General features: G+C 50.0%; 1 protein-coding gene across 1 annotated transcript; it reads left to right on the top strand.

Annotated features, from left to right (window-relative positions):
- The first annotated feature begins 6,058 nt into the window (after positions 1-6,058).
- APOL6 (apolipoprotein L6) lies at positions 6,059-15,871 on the top strand. Its single transcript, XM_072844124.1, has 4 exons — positions 6,059-6,255; positions 9,900-10,008; positions 11,413-12,247; positions 13,007-15,871. Exons 2-4 carry the CDS (start codon positions 9,938-9,940, stop codon positions 13,118-13,120), a joined length of 1,020 nt encoding a protein of 339 aa, XP_072700225.1. The 5' UTR covers positions 6,059-6,255; positions 9,900-9,937; the 3' UTR covers positions 13,121-15,871.
- The last annotated feature ends 9,646 nt before the right edge of the window (positions 15,872-25,517 follow it).

Here is a 25,517-nt window from a genome sequence, read left to right as displayed (position 1 = left end):
CATCCAACGGACAGATGGGTGGTTTTCAGTACATTCCTCAAGTTGGGCAATCCAGGCTGTCTCCAGGACATTTTCATCACCTCCAAAACAAACCCCGTAGCCATTAACAATCACTCCCCACTCCTCCCTTTCCCGGCTCCTGGTGGCACCATTCTACTTTCTGTGTCTATACATATACCTGCTCTGGAAATGTCACATGCATGGAACCATACTACACATGGTCCTTGTGACTGGCGTCTCTCAGCGTAGTTTCAAGGCTCATCCATGTTGTAACACATTCCAGTACTTGATTCTTTTTTATTGCCAAATAATATTCCTTTGTATGGATGGACCACATTTTATTTTTTTTTTTTAAGATTTTCTTTATTCATGAGAGACAGAGAGAGAGAAGCAGAGACACAGGCAGAGAAGCAGGCTCCCTGCGAAGAGACCAATGCGGGACTCGATCCCAGGACCCTGGGATCACACCCTGAGCCAAAGGCAGACGCTCAACCACTGAGCCACCCAAGGTCCCTGAACCACATTTTATGTAGCCATTCACCAGTTGATGGACATTGGGTTGTTTGCCCTATTTGGCTATTTATGAATAATGCCACTGTGAGCATTCATGCCCAAGTTTGGGATACACATTTTCACTTTTCTTGGGTATATACCTGGGATTGAAATTGTGGGATTATATGAGAATTCCATGTTTACCCTTTTTTTCCCCCCACCCAGCAAAAGGATGTATTTACTTAACAAAATCCTAACCTGCTTGGGCCCAAATTCATTTTTCTGACTTTTCAAAAATTGAAGTAAAACACACAGAGCATAGAATTAGCTTTTTAAAAGTGAATAATTCAGTGTTTAGTACAGTTGGATGCATGACCACCACTTCTCCCTAGTTCCAGAATGGTTTCATCACCCCAAAAAGAAATCCCATACCCATCAAGTAGTTACTCTCTGAGCCCTCCCTCCAGTCCCTGGCAGCCACCACCCTGCTTTTCATCTCTATAAATTTACCTATTTTAGATACTTCATGTAAATGGAATCATCCAACATGTGGCCTTTTTTTTGGTTAAAGATTTTATTTATTTGAGAGAGAGAGCACGAGAAGGAGGAGGGAGAGGGAGAAGCAGACTCCCCACAGAGCAAGGAGCCAGATGTGGGGCTTGCTGCAGGGCTCAATCCCAGGACTCTGGAATCATGACCTGAGTGGAAGGCAGACACTTAACCTACTGAGCCACCTGGTGCCCCAAATATGTGATCTTTTGTGCTTAGCTTCTTTCATTTAGCAGAAGCATTTGGGGTTCATTTTCACTGTGGCATGTATTGGTATTTTATTTATTGTTATGGTGAATAAAATTCCATCAAATGTATATGCCATGATGTATGTATCTACTCATCCACTGATAGTATATTTATCTTTTGGGGGGACTTCTAGACTGTCAGGGGTTCTTGGTAAAGATGGCTGGTCATATTCATAAAAGGGAAGTCGTAATATTGCCAACATGCACTGGATGCAGTGGAGGGGATCCGTGTCTCCTTGACTTACCATGGCCAGGGGAAAAGGCCGCTGGAAGGTTACTCCCACCTGATTCTGGAAGATGTGAAGGTTAGGGTCTGCCCTTCGGAAAGGACTCCAACCTGATTAGGAGCTGGCCGAAGGCAAGGGGATAAAGAGGAAAGTCACAAATACCCGCCATGACCTTGAGCTAATTCTTGTGAAGCCCTTGGAACCGTAACTGGCACGCGGCAAGCACTCAGTAAATTCTAGTTATGATGATTACTGCCATGAGATTACTAATATTTTTGAAGCTGGCAATAATATCAGTAATTCCAGTTTCATAAAAAGATTATAACCAAAGGATTGTAACTGCCTGCTTGCTGTGTCGGCATGATTTTTCAGAATTTTCCTTCCCTCTCCTCCTTATTGCCTTTATTAACTACTGGGGGTGGTTAAATTTACCACTGAGGTCACAGATTTGAGAATGTCAGTAAGGGTTGTCGGGATGCCTGGGTGGCTCAGTGGTTGAGCATCTTCCCTTAGCTCAGGGCGTGATCCCAGGGTCCTGGGATCGAGTCCCACATCAGGCTCCCCACAGAGACCCTGCTTCTCCCTCTGCCTATGTCTCTGCATCTCTCTGTGTGTCTCTCATGAATAAATAAATAAAATCTTCTTAAAAAAATAAATAAGGGCTGTGACAGAATGAGAGAGGACCAGACCCCTGCCTTCAGAGCCTGGTGGCTCCATTGGGTAGATCCGCTGCCTTGCAGATACAACCTCTGGGTGTGATTTGGGGTGTGACCCTTGGGGAGGAGTAGAGACATCCAGTGCTTTATCTGGGTTGTTGCATCTCATAAGGAAGGTCTTCTTTAGTCCTATACCTGGAAGGAGGATGTGGGGGTGGGCAGCGCAAAGGATGAGGTACAGAGGACACCTGTTACTTTCCCCTGCCCAACATCCTTTCTTGGCCAATTCTAGGAAGAGCGCCCCCTTCCTTTGCGTAACTGCCTCTCCTCTACCCCATGTGGTTCTGGTGGAGGCACCAACCACCAAGCCCCACCTCATGCCTCTCAGCCTCTGAGAGCCCGGTGTCTGTGTGCCCCACCCCAGATTCATATGCTGGAATCCTACACCCCATATGATGGTATTTGGAGGTAGGGGCTTTGGAAGGTGATTGATTAGGTAGTGAGGGTGGAGCCTTCAGAAGCAGGATTGGTGCCCACTTCTAAAAGATCCCACAGCAACCTGGCTGCTTCCACGTGTGAGGATACAAGGAGAAGTCAGCAGTCTGCAACCCCGCAGTGGGTCTTCACCAGAAACCCCCACCCCCATGCTGGCACCATGATCTCGGACATCTGGCTTCAATAACTGTGACAAATGTCTGTTGTTTAGAAGCCATCCAGTCTGCAGCGTTTTTGTTATAGCAGTCCCCACAGGACTAAGATTAAGACACACCCCAAAACACACTCTGTGACCCCAGCTAGGTCAACCACATCCTCCTGAAGGATCACAACACCCGAACAGTCAGGAAGGGGCAGGTGGCTGAGTTATGTGATGAAACCAGCCTCCTGAGTTGCCCCCAGCTCTCGATGAGCTGCTGGCTGCTGGCTCCCTGTCCTTTCCCAGGCCTGGAGGTTTTGTTGCACCTTTGAAGCTGGAGCTGCCTCGGGGGTGTGCCAGAAAATTCCTAAGTTATGTAAGTGTGAATCAATCTCTGGGGCTTGTGTTCAAAAAACTGAATAAAGTCCAGCTCCAGGCAGCACAAAGGTGCCTGGCAGTCAGCTCCCTAATTCTCTAGCAACAGCGATTGTGGCCAAGCCCCAGCAAGGAGGGTCTGACCTCCAGCCTCAGGCTGGTGAACTAGTTGGCATTCCTACCATCCTCATTTAGGTTACAAAAGGGAGGCACTAATGGTTTGTTTGGTGACATAGAAATGCTCTAAGCCTTTGACAAGAGCAAAGGGGATTTTTTTTTGAAATAGCTCCCTGTGGATAGTATCCTTGATCTGTGAGACGTCCTGTCCCCAACCCTCTCCACCATCAATCTCTCAAAGAACGAGGGCAAAAAACAAGAAGTCCTCAGGATGGGGGCAATTTGCAGACCTGACCTTAGGGAAGTCCCTATAGAGGGGGGTGGAGGGAGAACCCTTCCAGGATGGGGAGGGAGGCAGGCAGATGGAAGATCAAGAGTCACAAGTCAAGGGTTAGTGTCCCAACAGCAATTGCTCCCCAGATGGTCAGACTCTGGCAGAGTGGCCTGAAAACTCTGTGTCGGGGGAGGAGGCAGCCAGGAGCAGAGAGGACCGGGGCAGGAGCAGGAGCCAGAGAAGACTCTGTGGTGTGTTTGGGTCAAGAAAGGGGCTTGGAGGCCCCTGGGTGGCTCAGTGGTGGAGTGTCTGCCTTCGGCTCAGGGCGTAATCCCAGGGTGCTGGGATCAAGTCCCGTGTCAGGCTCCCCACAGGGAGCCTGCTTCTCCCTCTGCCTGTGTCTCTGCCTCTTTCTCTGTGTCTCTCATGAATAAATAAATAAAATATTTTTAAAAAGAAAGAAAGAAAGAAAGAAAGAAAGAAAGAAAGAAGAAAGAAGAAAGAAAGAAAGAAAGAAAGAAAGAAAGAAAGAAAGAAAGAAAGAAAGAAAAAGAAAAGAAAAAGAAAGAAAGGGGCTTGACCACCTCCTCCCCAACCCCCAGGCCTCCTGGGCTAGTCCTCCCCCTAGACTGCCCCCTGCAGCTTCCCAGGGCCTGAGTGAGGTCTGCAAGGCAGGACCCAGGCCCAGGGCATGGGGACGTCACAGAGAGGTAAGAGCCTGTTCCTTGGGGGCAGGATGCCAATGTGGCTGAAACCAGAGCATCTGTAGCTCCTCGGAGCCCGGGGACCACCAGCAAGTCAGCAGAGAGCCACCAGGTAGACAGTGGGACACAGGAGGCCTCAGTGCAGGCCAGTGAGACCCCAGAGGGACCACCCAGCTGCCTTCTCAGTGGGCTACAAACTTTCAACGGGAGAAGAAAAGCCTTGATGCCAAATTCAGGTCCGGATGTACCCGAACATGCCCCACCGGCCGACTTCACCCAAAACAGCGTGCCTGAAATCACAAGAGACCGAGGGAGCTTTAAGGCAAGCCGAGTCTCTTGGGGCTCTTGCTTCACAAGGGCCATCGGGGTGAGCACCACTCAGTCGTTCGGCCAGCCTGGCCCCTGAGGCTCCCAGGACCCTGGAGAGGCCTGGGCATCTGGGTCTATGTTGGGGGGGGGTTGGGGGGGGAGAGGAGAAGCAGCAGAGGGGCTGGATGGCAGCTGGGCTGACCAGCCCTCCAGCAAGGATGGCCTCCGAGGGCCCCTGAGCGCAGGAGGCCAGGACACCAGGGACCCAGAGGCCCCGCCGAGTCGCAGCTCAGCAACTCATCAGCCTCCCATCCCTCCTCCCTGCTAGAGGGCCCGGGGGACGCCCGCAGAGCCAAGGCTGGCTGGTTGGGCCACTCCGTGTGCCAGCGGCAGCCCCCAGTGTGGCCTCCAGGAGGGCAGAGGAGAGGACCTGGGGCTCCCGGCCTGATCCACAGGAACAGAGCACGCGGCCCTCGCACAGGGACACAGATCTCAGCCCACGACTGTGAGGCAGGCCATTCCCACAGACACGGAGCCCAGAACTGGGTCCCTCGCCCTGTCCTAGCTGTGCGACCACGGGCAAGCCCCTGCCCCCTCCCCCCGCCAGCCCGAGGTCTCAGTTTCCTCATCTGCAGATCGGGAGACCCGCAACCACAATCTTGTATCTCAAACCATCGGGGCCAGATATGTTCCAGAGTTTCCAATGGTTTGGATGTGGGGAGAGGAAAGGTCTTTCTTTTTCTTTTATTTATTTATTTTTTAAAGATTTTATTTATTTGTTCATGAGAGACACACAGAGAGGCAGAGACACAGGCAGAGGGAGAAGCAGGCTCCATGCAGGGAGCCCGATGGGGGCAGGACTCGATCTCAGGACCCCGGGGTCACGCCCTGAGCTGAAGGCAGCGGTTCAACCACTGAGTCACCCAGGCGTCCCAGGAAAGGTTTAGTCACACCCTAATACTTCTGCAGGGAAACAATGAATATGCAAATGAAGTGGGATACATAAAAACCAGGTCCCTGCAGAGGCGGGGTCAGGTTCCACCACCAAATGATTTACGGAAACACACCGGGTCTTCAGAGAATTCTGCACTCCCCAGTTACACACGGGAGGCGGCAGACCTTGCCCGGCACCCAGCTCAGAGGGGCGAGGAAGCCACATGAGGGCAGCCCACCCATGGTGACCACCGTCGAAGCGCTTGCGGGGTCCACCTGGGCCCCAGGGGCCTCACTCCTCACCATGGCTCTGTGCCACAGGAGCTATTTTTATACCCATTTCCCAGGTGGAGAGTGGAGGCCAGGGGCCGACCAACCCCGCGACCGCCCCCTCCCCGGGGTCCGCTGGCCTGAGTCCTTGCCTTCCTAGGCGCACAGCGAGGACAGGGTGAGGGGGCCCGGGCCCCTGCCTGCGGTGCTGCTAACCTGTCACCACACAGCTAGTAGAGAAAGGGAAAAGGAAAGGAAAAGCGAAACCCATTTTTCAAGCCCCGCCTTTCCCAGAAGCGTTGCTTCAGTAGTTGCTGTTCTGAGCTCGGCTCCAGCCTGTCGGCCCCTGGGAGTAGGCCACGGGGGTCTCAGGCTTTCCCCGGGACCGCAGCTCCGGCCGGAGACTCCACCCTTGCTGCCTGGCCTCCCACAGGCCCCCGCCACCGGGCGAGAGGACCCCCCGAGAGGTGAGGACTGGGGGGGGGGCCTCCTCTCCCCAGGCACCGAGGCCACAGTGAAAGCAGGCAGGGGAGGGAGGCTGCTTCCTGCCCTGACGACTGGGCTAAGGCACTTGGTTTGGGACAAAGAGCTGTCACCAGGGTCCCCGGAGTTCAAACCCCTCCTGCCAAGGATCTGACCTCAGGAAAGGTCTAAACCTCAACCTCTTTGATGGTATATCAGGGGAGGACTCTCTCCTGGGCTGTTTGAAGTTTAAATGGAAACAGGATTAAGAAGGTGCGAGGACAAACCAAGGTACGTCTCCCCTCCACTGGCTGGGGAACACCCCCCCCCCCAAGCCCTAGCCGAGAGGGCCCAGCCCCTGGAACATAGGAGGCCTCACTGGTGACAGGCTTTTCCCTTGAGGGGATGTCATCCTCACAGAACAAAAATGCTCAGCAGCTTGTCTCTGAACTGCAAAACCATCTCATGTTCCCAGGATTGTAGGTTTATTGGGGGGAGGTTTTGGGAAGTGGGGGGAGACAGTGGTAAAGATTTCGGGGAGTATCTCAAAGCCGTGTTCTCTGAGCAAGCTGCCTTTATGAGGGAGCTGGTTTGCAGGACAGGGGCCTCTGGACAGCAGAATGAGGCTGAAGGCTCCCCAGGCAGGCAAAGAACAACTGCCATAAATACAAGCTCACAAGTGGAAAAAGAGAAGGTGGGGGGGGATGGGACCTGGGCTGGACCAAAGGGCTCCCTGGGTCACCTTCGCTTCTCATCCCATAGGATTCATGGGAAATGGCAAGGTATCACAGGGCACCGGCAAAGAATGGGGGTTTTTCTTTTCTTTTCTTTCTGAAGATTTATCTATTTATTTTGAGAGAGAGAGAGCGAGCAGGGGTGGGGGCAGAATGAGAGGGAGAATCTCAAGCAGATTCCCTGCTAAGCCTGGAGCCTGACCTGGGGCTCAATCCCAGGACCTGAGCTGAAATCAAGAATCAGATGCCCAATGGAATAAACCACCCCCGCACCCCAAGACTGAGGTTTTTCAACCTTAACCCCACTGACATTTTGGGCTGCGTCGTCCCTTGTTGTGAGGCTGTCCTGTGCATTACAGGGCGTTTAGAAACAGCACTGGCCTCTACCAACTCAAGGCCAATAGCTGCACTTCCTGCTTCTCCCAGAGTTGTATGGCAATTGAAAATGACTCCAGATATTACCAACACCCTCCGGGGAGAAAACTCACCCGCGATTAAGGTCTGCTGCTCTAGGCTTGTATTGCAGACCTAGCTGGAATCACACTGTGCTCTCGTATCTACCAGTTGCATGGCACTGGTGCCCTGTGCCTCAGTTTCCTCATCTAGGAAATGGGGATAATATTAGCATCTATGTCAGAGAGCCATTGAGAGGATTAAAGGTGTATAAAGTAGGTAGATGCACGTCTGACACAATTAAGCACAAAAATGTGCCTCCTATTATAGGTCACGTGCACTCTGGAGCCAAACCCCTGAAACTTAGCTTGATAAGCCAGTTAGAACACATTTTTTATCTTTGATGCAGTAACTCTACCTCAAAGACAATCCCAAAGAAATAACCAAATGTGTAGACCAACTTTTATGTAACGATCCAAAAGTATTTATAAAGCAAAGACTGTAAAAACAAACAAAAACAAAGCTCAGGGCAGCCCCAGTGGCGCAGGGGTTTAGCCTCGCCTGCAGCCCAGGGTGTGATCCTGGAGACCCTGGATCGAGTCCCATGTCAGGCTCCCTCCACGGAGCCTGCTTCTCCTTCCTCCTGTGTCTCTGCCTCTCTGTCTCTATGAATAAATAAATAAGATTTAAAAAAAAAAAAAAAAAAAAAGCTCAAACTGAAGACAACCCAAAGATTCAATGGTAGGGGAGTTATTAAATACATAATAATACATCTATCTAATGGAATGTTGCACAGCCTTTAAATAGCTTGTTTGAAACTATTTAATAATACCGGGCACCATAACGTTGATGTAATGTTAAGTGACAAAAATTCGCACAAAACTGAATGAATGATGAGTCTAAACTTTGTTTTGCTTGTAAATAAAATGTCCCCAGTGGTTATTTTGTGTGATGAGAATACAGAATAATTGTATTCTTTATTTCCAAACTTTCTACAGTAAACCTGTATTTATTTAAATCATTAGAAGAAGAAAAAAACATTGCAAGGATTTTTGTGCCTTCAAAATATGTATGGGAGGACTTTTCTCCTAAGTTCTTTCAGAAATAGAGAGGGAGAGGAAGATGACCAGGAGAGAGAAGGCCTATCACGACCATAGCATTTCTGACCAAAACTCTGGGGCCAAGCACCAAATATAGAAAAAGAAATGAGAGAGAGTGTGTTCTTTCCTAGGGACCGAAACAAAAGCACCACCGACTGGGGGGATGGAAACAACAGAAATGTATTCTCTCACCCTGTGATTTCCTGTAAATACAATGTCTCTTACCACTTCCACCAACCTAGTACAAGCAGCCGTCCTCTCTTGCTCTAACCACCACGATCACTTCTAACTGGTCTCTTTGCTTCATCTCTTGCAAATCCAGAATCTCTTTTCCAGCCAGAGTGATCATTCTAACATATAAGTTAGATCAGGGCCACCACTAGCCCATTGGGTGCCCTGGGGCTTATTAGAAAAAGCCCACCCAGCCCGTGCTCCTTTCTCCAGATAGACACAGCACCTCCCCCATCCCTGGCTCCCAGGTCTCAACACTTGGCAAGTAGATTCTGGGTTGGATTTCACACCCCACCTGTATGCTCCCGCAGGCCCTTTTGCTGTTCTCATAATATTAATATGTCCATAGGAATATAATTTATGCCAAGGGGCCTTATAAATTGTTGCCTTGTCCTGTGACATGATCTTTTAATTACTATAATCAATTTATTTATAATAGCCCATGACTGGAAACAACCCAAACATACCAATCGATAGAAGAATAGATCAACAGGTTGCAGTGTATTGATTGATTGATCGATTGATTTTTAAGATTTTATTTATTTATTTGGGGTGTGGGGAATCGGGGAGGAGCAGAGGGAGAGGGACAAGCAGACTCCCTACTGAGTGCAGAGTCGAGGTGGGGCTCGAATGCAGGACCCTGAGATCACGACCTGAGCTGAAACTAGAGTCGGACGCTTAACCAACAGAGCCACCCAGGCACCCTGCAGTGTGTTTGTACAATGGAATACTCCACAGCAATCATTTTTAAAACCAGTGATACCACAACATGAGTGAATTTCACACACATTCTATTGAGTGGAAGAAGCCAAACAAATTAATCCATTTATATGAAGTCCAGAGTAGGCAAACTGATCAATGGTTGTAAAGAGTGGTTACCCCTGGGATGGAGCGAGTACTGACTTCGAGTGGTTCAAAGAAAGCTGCTTTTCTCTGTCGTGATGAGGGTGATTACTTGGGTGTGTATATATGAAAGTTTATTGAGCCGAGGACTTGCCTCGGTAGACATGCAGAGGATCTGCATAGAAGCTACACGGCAATATAAACCGCACAGGTTTGACAATATTTAGCATATTATCAGTATCGCATTATTATTTGGATTTTATGTAACCTAAAATTGCGCCGTAAACTTTGAATTTCACAAGGTTTCCTGGCACCTGCACTAACCGTGTTTTCCATGTGTCCAACCAGAACGTGGTGTGCCTCCCGAAGACACCTCTAATTCTCCCATGGGCACAGCGAGGTCAGTTTTGGGGCCACAGGAGCCGCTGGACAACCAGGCAGAGACAAGATGCTCGAGGTAACGGGGCGGGGGGGGGGGGGAGGAAGCTTTGTCCCTGGGGAGGAGAGGGGTCCTGCTGAAACGCTCAAGGCATCCTCCTGATGGGTGACAGGGCAAAAAAGTATTCCACGGCCTACACTGAATATTTTGGAGAGAAGGTGAGGTCAGGTGCCCGACCTCGGGCAATAGGCATGGAAGGCCAGAAACTGCCCCGCTCATGGGGTGAGGCCCGTGAGGACTGTCAATGCGCAGGGGTTTCCTTGGAAGCATATTTGGTTTTTCACCTTTTCAGTTGAGAAATTTTGTGTGTGTGTGTGAAGAGAGAGAGAGACAGGTATTAAAAGACATCTGCATAGATACGTCAGCAAGGAGTTCCTAACAGGGGCTGACAGATGACAGAGAAACAGCCCAGAGTAGCGGTGGGCTCTGAGCTCCTTCTCCACCTCACGCATTCCTTCGGGCGAGTCCCCTTTCCTCCCTGGGCTTCTGTTCCCTCCGCTGAAAAGTAAAGGTGGCAGCTTGGATCCTGGCCAGGCTTCCTTCCAGTTCTGATTCTCTTCCTTGGGCCAGGGCATCTGCCATCCCCTGGCCTCCTAAGTTCACCCTGAAGGAGATGCACCAATGGCCTTTGGCATGAAGAATGTGCCCGAAGGAGAGGGATTGCTCTTCCCCGGTACTGCTTTCCCATAAAGCCCAAACTCCTCCAGGGTGACGAGGATGCCTTAATACTTTGTACTGTGAGATACTGGAAAGGAGAGGCCAAGGCCCCTCTGTCCCTGACATCTTCTACGAAGCACCAATCCCATCTGCTTGAGTGGTCAAATAAACCTGGCCCCGGACCAAGGAGAACCTTCAGAATATTAGTGATAATTCACTTCAGCCCTCTCGGTGTGTAGCTCCTGATGGAGGCGAACGAAGGCCACCACGGCAGCCAAACTCAAGGTCATGGGAGTGTAGGCTGCGTTGTACGATGTGGAGCCTCCTCCTCTGACCCGCCTCTACAAATACAGGACCCTCCACCTGGTCTCCTCCTTCTCCTGCTTTTCCCACACCTGTTCCTCCATCAGTCCCAGGCTCTTTATCTGACTCAGAACTTAGCATTCCGTCACCGCTCGCAAGGCTGACCGTGTCCCTCAGGAACTAATCTACCTTCTCCATCTCTTTAGCCAAGGCTCTGTTTCTCCCACCTGTCCCTCCAGAAACTCCTCTTATGTGTTTCTTCTCTCCACGGAAGCAGCAGCTCCCGACAACGCTCTGGCACTTTCCGTGACCGGGTCAGAGTTCACAGGGGTGTCAGGGAGATGCAGAAGGATTCAGAGGCAGGAGTGGCAAGAACATGCAGAAACCGCAGTGGGCCTGACAAAGAATGTGACTTCCCCTTTTGGGGAGCTTAAGCGAAACCTTTATGTTGTTCACCCACAGGGACCAGGAGGGCATCCTTCTGAGGGAGGGCATGCAGCAACAAGATAGGGACCTGTCCGCTGAAGAAATAAGGTTTTTGGAAGAGTATCCCATCATCAAAGAAGAGATGGAAGCGAACATCAGAAAACTCCATGCCCTTGCAGACCACATTGACGCAACTCATAGAACGCAGATCAAGACCAACATGGTGACCAGCTCCGTCGCGGTGGTCTCAGGAGCCATGAACTTCCTGGGTCTGGCCCTCGCTCCGGTAACAGCGGGAGGAAGTCTGATGCTCTCTGCTGCTGGTAAAGTTTTGGGAACAGCAGCCACGACCACCGGCATCGTCACCAATGTTGTGGAACACTTGCAAAATCAAGACATCCAAGCTCAGGTCAGCAACCTAGTGCCTACCCACAGCCACAACGCCCGGGAGGCTGAGGTCGAGAACGCAGTCTGCGCCATGACTGTCCGGAAGGTGGCCTATGATTATAGGAGTAAAATCAAGGACGTCAAGAGGACCATCCATGCCCTTCAGATAGCCAGGGAGCGCCCGCGCCTGGTCACTGCTGCCAAGCGCCTCATGACCACTGGCCAAGTCTCGGCCCGGAGGAGCAGGCAGGTGCGGAGGGCCTTCAAGGGCACCACGCTGCTGATGACGAGAAGTGCTCGCTTGATGGGGAGTGTCATGGCTGGGCTCTCCCTCCACGGGGATCTGACCACCCTCCTGAGGAACTGGAAGCAACTGAAAGAGGGAGCAAGCAGCACGCTTGCAGAAGAGCTGAGGGCCGAGGCTTGGGAGCTGGAAACGAAGCTGACAGAACTCTCCCGGCTCTATGAGAGCCTGTGGCAGAAGGTGAGGCCGGCCTCTCCCTCTCGGGAGGCTGGAGCGGGCTGGGAGGCTTTAAGGGGGGCTCCCGGCACCAAGGTTGACGGGCAGGGCCTTGAGGGAGCCGCGTGTGGGTGAGATGTCCGCCTGGATGTTCCAGAGGACGTGGGGCTCCTGGTGGCCCGGGGGCCAAACCGCATGAGGCGCATCTGGAGGATAAGGGCGCTGTCGGGGGCAGACCTGGTCACGCCTTCCGTCTCTCGCAGGCCTCCCTGAGGTCCCTGTGCTGGGAAGAGGCTCTTCCCCGCTGCAGAGAAGAGGCCCTGGGCCACTGGGAGTGTCGTGGACGGGATGTGTCTCTGAGCCTTCATAGGTTGAAGCCCCAGTGTGACTACGGGTGGGGGGGGGGCGCTTGGGGAGGCAACTGGGGCTGAATAAGGCCACTGGAAGGGGTGATCCTAGGAGAGAGCAGGAGGGAACACGAGACCCCGTCTCCGCCTGCGCAGTCTGCGAGGACACGGCGAGAAGGTGGCCATCTGCGACCAGGAGGGAGGTCTCGCCAGAAACCCAATGGGCCAGAGCCTCCAGAACCAGGGGAGCACATAGTCCCATTATTTAAGGCCCCCTCGCCTGTGCTGTTCTGCTCGGACAGCCCCCCTGACTCAGACAGGGAGCGGAGGTAACTCAACCAAGTTCTCGAAGCTAGCGGGTGGCAGAGCCAGGAAGCCCGACCGCTGGGGGCCCCCCCGAAGCCCTCCTCTGACCGCTGTTTTTGTTTCTTTACAGAAACTGTTGCAAGAGCAAAGGCCCGGGAACTCATTTTTTTTATTTTATTTTATTTTTTATTCTCTTTCTTTTTCTTTTTTTTATTTTTTTTTCTTTCACCGAAGCTCATCTTAGGCGGAGCCACGGGGTCTCCGCCTTGCCCCCTCATCCCCCCTGCCCCCAGGCAGGTGGGCAGGCTTGGCAAGGCAGGATCCCAGGTGACAGGAGAGGATGAGGGCAGGTGGGGACCACAGGTCACTGGGCAGAAAGAAGGGCACAGGGTAGGGGCAGGCTGGGTTGTAGGCAGAGGCGATGCCCGGAGTGTTAGCAACCGGGAGGGCCCACTGGGTCCTGAGGGCGCTGCGAGCCAGTGAGCATGGTGAGGTCAATCTGTCCTGCCTCCCCTCCCCAGCCTGCTTCCTTTTGTTCCCTCTCCCTCTGCTGGGGGCAGGGGGCACCTCATTCCCACTGCCTCTCCCGTGTCCCCGTCACTCCCTCTCCCCCTAGGTCCGCAGGAAGCACATGTGGATCGGTGCGGGCGCTATAACACATTCAGAGGATGAGCCAGGAGGGTCCCCAAGGTGAGGGGCCCCCAGTGCTCTGCTCCCTTCCTCCCCCACCTCTAGGAATGCCCAGTAATTCTCTGGGGTTTGCATACAAAAAGATGTCACTGGAACCTGCTCGACCAGATTCCATCAGAAGGAGAGAGGCCCAGGGGCCCTTTCTCCCCCCAAGTTCAGAGCAACTTAGGATGTCCTCTCCAGGCTTCCCGGTTCACCTGTCTTCCTGTGAACTCCTTTCTTACATCTCAGCTGCTATTCTGAAAGCCATGCATGGACATTCAATGCAACTTTTTAAAATTCAGGCAAGTCAGACACAGGGGTTAGATATAAGGCAGCAATCAAGGGTGGCTCCTGTTGGCAGTTTGGCGTAGAATTCCTACCCCGTGCTTCTCTTGCTTTGGGGTGTCAGAGGGCCAGCCTTGCTGACTTGTCATGAGACTGCCCAATGGAGACCCTCCCTCGAGGCTGTGATACATGATAGATTTTTTTCCTGCGGCCTAGAGTTTTCTCTGTCCCTCTCATTCTCCATTCCTTCTAGAACTTCCCATTTTGCTGTTTTCACTTAGTGATATTTTCCAACCATTCTATATTTCACTTCATTTTTAGAGTTTTTTAATGTTGCAAAATAGTCTCTCTCTCTCTCTTTTTTTTTTTTTTTAAGATTTTACTTATTTATCCATGAGAGACAGAGAGAGAGAGAGAGAGAGGCAGAGGCACAGGCAGAGGGAGAGAAGCAGGCTCCATGCAGGAAGCCTGAGGTGGGACTTGATCCCGGGGCTCCAGGATCACGCCCTGGATCAAAGGCAGGCGCCAAACTGCTGAGCCACCCAGGGATCCCCACAAAATAGTCTCTTGATTATATATACGATCTATTATTTTTTAATTTTTTTCTAAAGATTTTATTCATTTATTCATGAGAGAGAGGCAGAGACACAGCAGAGGGAGAAGCAGGCTCCCTGCAGGGAGCCCGAGGTGGGACTTGATTCCCAGACTCCAGGATCAAGCCCTGGGCCAAACAAAGGAGGCGCCAAACCACCGAGCCACCCAGGGATCCCTATATATGATCTTTTAAAGTAGACATATGTTAGTCATCATTCTCTGTTTTAAGTGACCAAAAGTAAGGCAAACTGGCCTACACAAAAAAGGGAATTTATTGACTCATGGGCTTAAAAAGCTTAGGGATCCAGCGGTCTGCGGGTGCATCTGGACCCAGAGAGTAAAAATGATGTCACCAGGCATTTGTCTTTCCATTTCTCAGACAGGCCTGCACGAGCTTCAGACAAGAGGCACGCTCCCCAACTCCTCCACACCCCGCTGCACCCCCTTCAGCTGCGGAAAGGATCAGGGCAGGCCTCCAGGGCCCACTCTGAGTGGTCAGGACTGGGTCACGTGCCTTTGCCTGTGCTGGTTGCAGGTCTGAGCTGGGGATGCTACGGAGTGGAGTACGTGAGTGGAGAAAGGAGTCCAAAGAGGAAAAGCCACAAGTGGTACAGTAGCTGCCCTCCTCTTTCAGGGACATTTAGATGACTTCATTTTTTTTTTATTATGCACAGTGGTACAATGATATCTGCATGCCAAAATCTTGTTGCATCATTATTACAATTTTTTTTTCTTAAAATAGAATCCTTGAATTGAGGTGTCCTGAATAAAGAAGGATCATATGAAGGGAAAGGAGGAGTCTCCTCCTACCCCCCAATACAGTAGTGAACTGTATCATGGGAAGCCGGGGAAAGATTTAGAGTGGAGGGGAAAGAGAGGCACTATCCTCATTTCGGTCCACAGCCCAACAGTCCCGTTGTCCGCACCCTGCCGTCGAGGGGAGAAATGCTTGCCATGCCATGCCACTGTGCTTTCTGCTTTTGCTGTCTTGTTTCTTCGTCCGAAGTTCTTCACGAGCAGAATGATGGCAGAAAAACTCTCTGAAGGCCTGATATACTACAGAAGCCATTTAAGGATCAACAGGACCGCGTGTAAACTTTGTTCGAACCGAGAGCCTGACTCAGGGCCCGGCACGCTCATGGGTCATGCACCTGCTTCGTGAATGAGCAGCCCCAAGGGAACCGTCCTGTCCTTGAGATGTCAATCAATGCTCCTAGGCCCTGCATCCCTGTCTGCCGGCCTGCGAATCTATAATCATTAGAGCTTTTACAAGATGTAAGAAAGGCTGTAACCTTGTACAAATTGTTCATTTTCTTCCCCGGGAAGGGCGTGGGTTCCCGGGCAGCTGTTCTTCCTGACTTGAGCTCTTTCTTACTTTTAGAGATTTTAAAAGGTATGTTCGTTGTTGTGTCCACAATAAGTAAATAAACAATAAGTAAATAAACATTGTGGGTCCACGATAAGTTGATACTGTTGCCTCGGTGTATGAGCATCCTTAAGGTGCCAGAGAAACTCTATGGATAATAACACCCGGCACAGGGGCGCTTGCGTGGCTCAGTGGTTGAGCGTCTGCCTTCAGCTCAGGTCGCAATCCTGGGGTCCTGGGATCGAGTCCCACATCGGGCTCCCCACTGGGAGCCTGCTTCTCCCTCTGCCTGTGTCTCTGCCTCTCTGTGTCTCTCATGAATAAATAAAATCTTAAAAAAAAAAAAAAAAAAAACACCCAGCACAGAGGAGATTGTCCCTACCTGCAGGGTGTTGTTTCTTCTGCGGAATGTCTGGAAGAAAAATGTAGAAGAATGAATGAGAGTGGAGTTCAGAGAGCCACCTCCGACACTCATTTGCCTACTTCCACTGGTGCTCGAGCCCCGAGGTAAGTGTAACCAGAGTGAAATCCGGGGCTCCCTTCCGTCATGGGTGTGTGGTGTCCACTCTCAATGGCAGAAATGCTGCTGCTTCCTGAGGCTGCTGCCGGAGAGGCCACCCTGCCCGCCTCACCCGTGGCTCTCAGCCTCGGCCTCTCCTCCCTGAAGGCAGGGCTCCCGATTGGGCTCTCGGCTGCTCCGCCTCTGCACCCCACTCCCTGACTCGGAGCCCCGGCGGCCTTCCCCACCCTGCACCCCACAGTGCCTCCAACCCCAGCATCATCGTCTGCTTCCCTGCAGCATGATCTCTCCACCCCCCGCCCCCAGGAATCCTGCAGAATGGGTGCCTTCACCTCCTTCATTGCACCTCCCCGCCAGTTAAGACTTTGCACTCCTCGCCAAGGGAAGCCCTTCCACCCTCGGTGCTACTCAGGACAACCCCACCCTAACCACCTGCCTGTCTCGTCCAGTCTGGGGGCGGTTGTTTGTTGGGACCCCATGACTGCCCACCACGGTGGGTCAGGAGTTCTGGGAAGCCTATGGGTTCGGAGGTGAGGAGACACACACATTCACGTGCTGCACTGAGAGAGGAGCAAGCTGTTAGGTGCCCCGTGATGCCACAACCTACATGAGTTGGAAGCTTTTCCGAAGCGTTGGGCTGATCAGTGGCCAGTGAATTTGTCCTGCCCGTGCTGAGGTCTGTGACAGCAGCAGACAGGAGGTCAATAGTCCTGCTCATGCCCTGCCCCTCATACTAGCAGGAAATTAGGAATCTCAGTCAGTAAGCTAAACCCCAGGGCAGCTGGGGGAAGTGTGACAGGCCCTACTTAGGTTTCAGAAGCCTCATGTACCCAGACTCATCAGCACCTGACTAACGGTGGGTGGCCTCAAGGGCCCTTCCGTGTCTTTGGCTCATCCAAATCCATCCTCAACCATGAGCTTCAGGGGGCCCTTGAATCTGTGATTAAATGCAAAATATTGTCATCTACAAATCAGTCCCATGAGTCTAAAGTCTAACCTTCCATGGAAAGTCCGCAGTTAGCAGGTGACAATCAACCATCTAGTAGAACAGCCCCGCTCTGCCCTTCACTCGGCTGCTCCCTCTGTACCAAGCACTTCTGTCTGAATCGTCCTGGGTCTGCTGTTGGGCAGTAAAAAGTTTGCTTCCAAGAGGTTCTGAAGTGGATCAGATCAAAACACTAATTAATTAACTCCAAGGTCTTGCTATAACCAGAGTTTCTCCCATTTCCCTTCCCAAATGATATGAAACCGTGTTGAATAGAGCTCTTCAAAGATTTTGCAATGAGATCAAGATTTAGCAAAAGGATAGTCCAACAGTAAAAAAGCTGAAAGGAGAATGCTCACCCTTTCCATTGCAGATTTCCAGGAGAAAAAAAATATTAAAATTTGATCTCCTTGCAAATTAAAGTTTAAAAGAGTTAGTCTGAAATCAAATTGTGTTGCCCTCAGGAGATACAAGTTCGAAGAGATCAAAATCTTTTAAAGTCCAAAGGAATCAAAGCCCCAAATCAGTTTCTCTTCTAGAGCCTGATGCAGTTTTTTCAAGTAAAAAAAAATCATCCTCCCAGACGTCTTCTTTTGGTTCTCTTTGGCTAAAAGGGTTCTTTAAGTTTTTAAACCTCGGAATAATTCCAAACATACAGGAGAGTCCCAGAATAGTAAAAACTCTCATAAACCTCCGGCCAGATTCGCAGCTCTTCACGTCTCGTCCAGGGCCCGTTACCAATCCCGAGGCTCAGCTCCAAGCCCGCCGATGCCTCGGCGGGAGGCTGCGCGCAAGGCTTTGTCCGGCAGAGGGCGCTCTGCAGACTACTCCGCCTGGTCCTGGGGAGCTCCGCATCAGCCCCCGCGGGAGGCCGGTGGGGAGGTGGGGAGGGATCCCAGGGAGCCCAACATCACCCTAGAGGCAGCTTTCTGGAGAGCTCCAAGGGCCCCCCACCCCCAGCTTCCCAGCTGAGGTTTTCCCTGAAGGCGGCCCCTGCCCGGTTGGACTCCCAAGGAGGTCAGCAGCACCCCCACGACCACCACCTTGTGAGTTTTGGGCCTCACCCCAGAGGGCAGGTGCCTTCCTCTAGCCTTGGCCAGTAACACCTCAGCAAACTCCTCTGCCTCCATTCCTTTTTTTAAAAAAATATTATTTAGGGACGCCTGGGTGGCTCAGTGGTTTTGCATCTGCCTTTGACTCAGATCCTGATCCCAGGGTCCTGGAATCGAAACCCGCATCGGGCTCCCCACAGGGTGCCTGCTTCTCCCTCTGCCTGTGTCTCTGCCTCTCTGTGTGTGTCTCTTATGAATAAATAAATAAAATCTTTTAAAAAATTATTATTTATAAAACCTACACTCTTCTTTGGGAGAAGCTACAGTTTGGGTATCTGAATTCTAAAATCATGGGAACGTTCCTGTGAAGAAGACATTGATGGTGGTGAAGTGTGCCTTGGAACCCAGAGACAAGTCTGAGAAATTCAGGGCTGGCCCCTCCCTGTACCCTCTCTTAGTCCTGAAGGTGGATCAAAATAATATTTTTAAGGAAAGAGGAACAGAGTTTGGGGCGGCTGGACGAACACAGCCTACCCCTGCGTGACACTACCAGATTTTTTTTTTCAGCTGGGTAAATGGTGATTCTCTTTCTCTTTTTTGAAAATTGCAGTGAAATGTACATGACATTAAATGTACCGTTTAAACCGTTTCTACATGTACAGTTCAGAGGCTTGAAGTGCGTTCACCTGGTTGTGCTCCCATCACCAGTGTCCATCTCCAGAATTTTTCATCATCTGAAATCGAAACTAAAACGGACTCAGCAGCCCCTCCCGGAGGCCCCTGGTGACCAGTGCTCTGCTCCCTGCCTCTCTGCATATGACTATTCTAGGTGGCTTCTATAAGTGCAATCACACAATATTCGTCCTTTTGTGGCTGGCTCATTTCACTTAGTATGATGTCCTCAAGGTCCCTCCATGTCGTAGCAGGTGTCAGAGTTTCCCTCCTTCTTAAGGCCGAGGAACATTCCATCACCCACGTCTACCCATTCCCCCTCCTGTGGCCACCCAGGGGGTCGCCACCTTTTGGCTACTGTGAGCAAATGCAGTGGGAGTTTCCGGCTTTCAATTCTTTTGAGTATATCCCCAGACATGGAGCTGCCTGATTAAATGATAGATCTATCATTCTTTTTAGAGATGATCTATTTATTTATTTAGGGAGAAAGTGAGCAGGAGGAAGAGCAGAGGGCGAGAGAGACACTCAGGCCGACTCTGCGCTGAGCACGGAGCTCCGGCTCCATCCCGGGGCCCTGAGATCATGACCTGAGCGGAAGCCAAGACTTGGACCCTTAACTGACTGAGCCCCCCAGGCGCCCCTCTCATTTTTTCTGAGAAACCACAGCAGCTGCACCAGTTTGCAATCCCACCCACTGCGCCCGCGGGCTCTGATTTCCCCGCAGCCTCGCCACCAGGTGCTGCTTCCTGGTGTGGCCCAGTGGCCGTCCTAACGGGTGTGGGCTGGCGTCTCCTCGTGGTTCAGGTTCGCATTTCTCGGATGAGGAGTGATTGAGCATCTTTTCCTGTGCTGATTGGCCATTTGTTTGTCTTCTGGGGATGAATGTCTACTCCAGATCACTGCCCAGTGAGTCTTTAACATCATGAATTTTTAACGGTCGACATCGATTTGAAGCTGCGGCGCGCAGCCTGGCTGACAAACTACCCTCGTCGTAGAGAAAAAATGGTCTCCCGCTCCCATCTATCAATACCAAAGAGCTGCAAGCAGAGTTTCTCTTTCCTGTAATTGATCTACTTCCTGAGCCGCCCGGCTCACTAAGGGTCAGGGGGCTAGTACGTCAACCAAGACCTGGTCCAGTGAAAGAGAGAGAGAGAGAGAGCCACCTTCCGTGAGGACAAGGCCACCTGCCTCTGTGAGCTGCCAAGGTCATAGCCACACATGACCTACACAACCAACCCCAAAGGCCTAAATGTAGGCTTTCGCCACACAGTCTCCGTGTGTCATTTTGCCCCTTCCCCTCTGGCCGTACTTGGATGCTCAGAGTATCCACTGCACCAACCCAGAGACGGACACAGAACCAGGCGGGTGGAGCTCAGAAGAAGACTTCATTACCGCTGAAGCTGTGGGAGAGCGAGGCGAGCCTTGTGGGCAAGCATCTGGGCTTCAGAGGCCTTCACCCCCCAGGTGGGCAGCCCTCCGGCCCAGGCGCAGGCCGCTGCGGGCCTGCCTGTCCGACGCGGGGAGCTCGCAGGAGAACCCACACCTGCTCTCTTGCAAGCAGGCGGGTCCCGAGGAGGCTGGTGAGCAGAGGGCAGAGCTACGCGCGAACCCACTCCCACACAAATTAACAGGAAAATTCCTCCTCCTCCTCCTCCTCCTCCTCCTCCTCCTCCTCCTCCTCCGGGAGAAGATGAAGAGAGGCCCCAGGTATTCCTCTCACGGAGTTGCCTCCACACAGGAAAAGGAAAAAGAAGCTTTTCCTCCCACATAATGCAATTTAAAAACTTGATATGAAAAAAAAATTAAAAAAATAAAAATAAAAACTTGGTATGCACCCACAATTTTTCTCCTAACAAGCAGAGCATAGAGCTTCTCAAATGGCTTTGGACACGTTTGTAAAAATATTGCAAGTGCTCGCCTACAGAGAAAGTCACAATAAAGTAGAAGAAAAAGAGAAATTACTTCGGCTGAACTCTATGACCGTAGCGCCATAAAGCTGTAACCGAACGTTGTCTATTTTTTAAATTTTTATTTTTATTTTTTATTTTTTTATTTTTTAAAATTTTAATTCCAGTGAGTCGGCATAGGGTGTTACACCAGCGTCAGGGGTAGAACGAGGTGACGCGCACGTCCAGGCCTCACCTGGTGCTCATCACACCCGGTGCATGCCTTCCTTCCCATCACCTGCTTCAGCCATCCCCCACTCAACTCCCCATTTTCTTTTTTTTTCCCCTGAAATGAGATAAGGGTGTGGGCCCATTTTCTATTTTCAATTGGATTTGAAAATAGCATGTGTACAGCCTAATGAATTTTACCTACGTCTCTCCCATGTAACTACCAACCGATCGAGATACGGAATATTTGTGGCCCCCAGAAGGCTCCCTAATTCTCCGTCCCCGTCACTACTGGGTGCATCAGTTTCCTGTGGCTGCTATCTGAAATTCATAATAAATGACCACAAACTCAGCAGCTTAAAACAACACGCAGTGTTGCCTAGGACGGCTGTGAGGGTGAGCAGTCTGGGGAGCTTGACTGGCCTCTGCTTAGGGTCTCACAAGGCCAAGCTGAGGCTCCTGGGGAGTCCACTTCTAGGCTCATTCATGGTTTTGGCAGAATTCATTTCCTTCTCGTACTTTCCACGGAGATCCAAATGCTTCTCACACTCTGAATCTGTCCGACCTCCTGGTACTCCCAGCCAGAGAAACTCCGCTGTCTCTAAGGGCTTATGTGATCAGAGCCGCCCTGTCTCTCTCTCTCTCAGGGCCAACTGATCAGTAGCTTCCATTACATCTGCCAAGGCCCTCTTGCCATGTAACATAGCCTCGTCATCGCTTCCAGAGATCAAGGTAGGACGCCTGAGGGAGGACCGTTGTCCTGCCTGCCACATCCCTATTCTGGTGTCCATCCCCATAGATGAGTCTTGCCTGCCCTTAAAATTCATCCAGATGGGGCCCCTGGGTGGCTCACGGTTGAGCGTCTGCCTCAGGCTCAGGGCGTGATCCTGGAGTCCCGGAATCGAGTCCCACATCGGGGTCCCCGCAGGGAGCCTGCTTCTCCCTCTGCCTGTGTCTCTGCCTCTCTCTGTGTCTCTCATGAATAAATAAATAAAATCTTAAAAAAAAAAAAAAAAGAAAAAGAAAAAGAAAGTCCAGGAAGAAACTGTGTAATTTCCACTGATCTATTTGCTTAGCCTTGGGCTGGTGCCATCACTCCTTGGCAGTAGAGGTGCACTGAATGCAGTGGGGGAGGAGGATCTTTTCAACCAATGGTGATGATCCATTGGCTATCCATATGGGGAAAAAAATGAATCTCAATTCTTTCTTCACATCATACCTAAAGGATTACAGACTTCAGTGGTAAAGTAAAACAATAAAACTTACAGGAAAAAAAATCCTCATAGGCTACGTTCATGATCTCGGGAACACAAATATTATATACCATATAAACACCACAGATAATAACAGAAAAATATTATAACTTGGACTTGACTAACATTAAGAACTCCTGCACATTAAAATATACTGGCAAGAGTACACCCAATTTCATAGCAGCAGCGTTCACAGTAGCCAAAAAGTGGAAGAAATCTACTTATCTATCAATGGATGGATAAACACAATATGGTACCTACATACAATATTGTCCAGCCTTCGGGCAGAATGAAATCCACTGCTGCAGCATGGATGAATCTTGAAGACATTATGCTCAGTAAAATTAGCCATTTACAAAGGACAAATACCACAGGATTCCACTCATAGGAGGTACCAGATACACAGAGGTAGAGAGAGTAGGATGGGGTGCCAGGGGCTGAGGGGTGGGGGGATGGGGTGTTGGTGTTCAATCAACACAGAGTTTCAGTTTTGCAAGGTGGAAAAGTTCTGGAGATGGATGATGGCGATGGTTGAGAGACATTATGAATGCACCTAACGTATTTAATGTACCCTTAAAAATGGCCAAGATGGTAAGTTTCATGTTATGTATATCTCACAACTGAAAAACTAAATTTAAAAAATATACACACCCATATACACAGCCCAGTAATCGAGGAAAAGTCAAGACACAACATGAGAGAAGATATTTGTGGATAAATATACCTAACAAAAGATTTTTCTGTATTGAATATAAGGAGCTCCTATAAATCAACAAGAAAGGTAAAACATAAAGGGAGAGCCAGCTGGTCAATAAAGCACGTGCCTATGTCCTCAACACCACTGCTAGTCAAAGAAATGGATATTAAAGTCAACGATCACAGAGATACCACTACATGCTCAGCAAAATATTACAAATGTAAAAAGGGATCATCTCGAGAGATGACAAGGGTGTGAAGCACCTGGAATACTAACTCATTACCGACGGGAAAGACCATTGGCACCATCACTTTGGAAAATTGTTCAGTCATATTAATAAAAGTAAACATGCACGTAGCCTGAACCAGCAAGGTTTCTACTGAATAGATATCTAAGTAAATAGGTCTACCAAGGCACATGTCAGCAAAGATGTGCATGACAGCCTTATCTACAACAGCCCCAAACGTGTCCATTAGAATGGATAAAGGCATGGTGATGTATTCATATAATGGAATAATAATCACCGAGGTGAAAAATAATGAACTTTGGCTACATGCCACCTCGCAGATGTACCTCTGAGTAGGAAAGACTGGATGCTGTATGATTCATGTGGATGACTTTTTAAAGATTTTATTTATTTATTCATGAGAGACACAGAGAGAGAGAGAGAGAGAGAGGCAGAGACACAGGCAGAGGGAGAAGCAGGCTCCTCGCGGAGAGCCCGATGCAGGACTCAAACCCGGGATCCTGGGATCACGCCCTGAGCTGAAAGCAGACCCTCAACTGCTGAGCCACCCAGGCACCCCTCTTCCTGGATTTTCTGTTTTGTTCCTTTGGTCTATTTGTCTAGCCTTGTGCATTACCCCACTGTTGCTTCACAACAAACTGTGATGTCGGGATTGCAAGTCTTCCAGCTCGTCCTTTTTTTTCAAGATGATCTTTATTGTTCTAGGGCCTTTGCATTTCCATGTAAATTTTAGAGTTAGCTTGTCCAGTTCAACAAAACACCTGCTGGGATTTTTTTAGGATTGCATTAGATCTATAGATCAGTTTGGGTTTTTGTTTTTTTTTTTTTTAAGATGTATTTGTCTATCTGGAAGAGAGAGAGAACATGTGTGTGGGAGTGGGGAGAGGGCAGAGGGAAAGAGTCTTCACGCAGACTCCTCGATGAGCATGGAGTCCAACGTGGGGCTCAGTCTCACGGTCCATGAGATCACGATCTGAGCTGAAACCAAGACTTGGACACTTAACGGGCTGAGCCACACAGGTGCCCCTGAATCTACAGATCAACCTAGAAAGAATGAACTTCTTAACAATATTGACTATTTAAATCCTGGTATCTCCCCATTTATTTAGGTGTTTCATTTAATTCAGCAGTGCTTTGTGATTTCAGTGTTGAGGTCGCAACATTTTCGCTGCCTATCTCCTTAGGTATCTGGTGCGTTCAGACGTTATTGTAAATTGTCTACTTCATCCATTATTGTTTATTTCTTAGTATAAAGAGTTGCAACTGTTTTCTGCATACTGACCTTATATCCAGTAACTTTACTCGATTCATTATTAATTTTCCTGGTTTACCCGTTCGTTCTTTTGGAGTTTCTACATATATGTCTATATCATGTTGTGATATGCTGATGGGCTATCATATCATATCATATCATATCATGTCATATCATCTGCAAAGAGTGAAAATTGTTGCCACAGCTGGAAACTCACTCCTGGGCTATCCACTGCTCTTATCTAGAGGTGATCTGTGTATTTTCAGCTCACATTTCCTTGGCCCGGACCAATCATATGGTCCATTCAGCTGTGGGGGGCCAAGCCATATAGAGCAGATGAAGTATTTATTGAACATTGCTATTATTAGGATGAGGACTTCAGGGTGCTGAGAGAGAAGAACTGTCAACCTAGGATTTGATATTCTGTGAAAACATCTTTTCAAAATGAGGACTTAAGGAAAACAAAAACGGACTCTTCCCAAGAGCCTGGGTGGCTCTGTCGGTTGAGCATCTGACTCTTGATTACAGCTCAGGTCATGATCTCCAGGTCATGGAATCAAGCCCTTGCATCAGGCTCCACACTCACTGGGGAGTCAGCTAGAGATTCTCTCTCTCCCTCTGCCCCTCTCATGACTTGCATGCTCTCTCTCTCTCTCTCTCTCTCAAATAAATACATAAACAAATCTTTAAAAAAAATGGACTCTTCCCACAGCCCCTCACAGTGATTCATCACTGGTGACGGGATCCACCAAAAAGCAAGCAGGAAACTAGAGAGAGGCTGTTGGCCATCCCTCCCACCCCCAGAAGCCAGACCAAATCTCCAACCGAAGTGTGTTCATGCAGGGAACTCCCCCAAATAGAGGCAGACCCAATGGTGGGACAAAGCACAGCAGATTTGGAGATTTCCTTTTTTCTTAATTCCTAAGGATGAG

The sequence above is a fragment of the Canis lupus genome, chromosome 11 (assembly GCF_048164855.1).
Source record: "Canis lupus baileyi chromosome 11, mCanLup2.hap1, whole genome shotgun sequence".
NCBI lineage: Eukaryota > Metazoa > Chordata > Mammalia > Carnivora > Canidae > Canis > Canis lupus.
The sequence above is the reverse complement of the archived record's forward strand: the minus strand, read 5'-3'. Positions and strand labels throughout refer to the sequence as shown.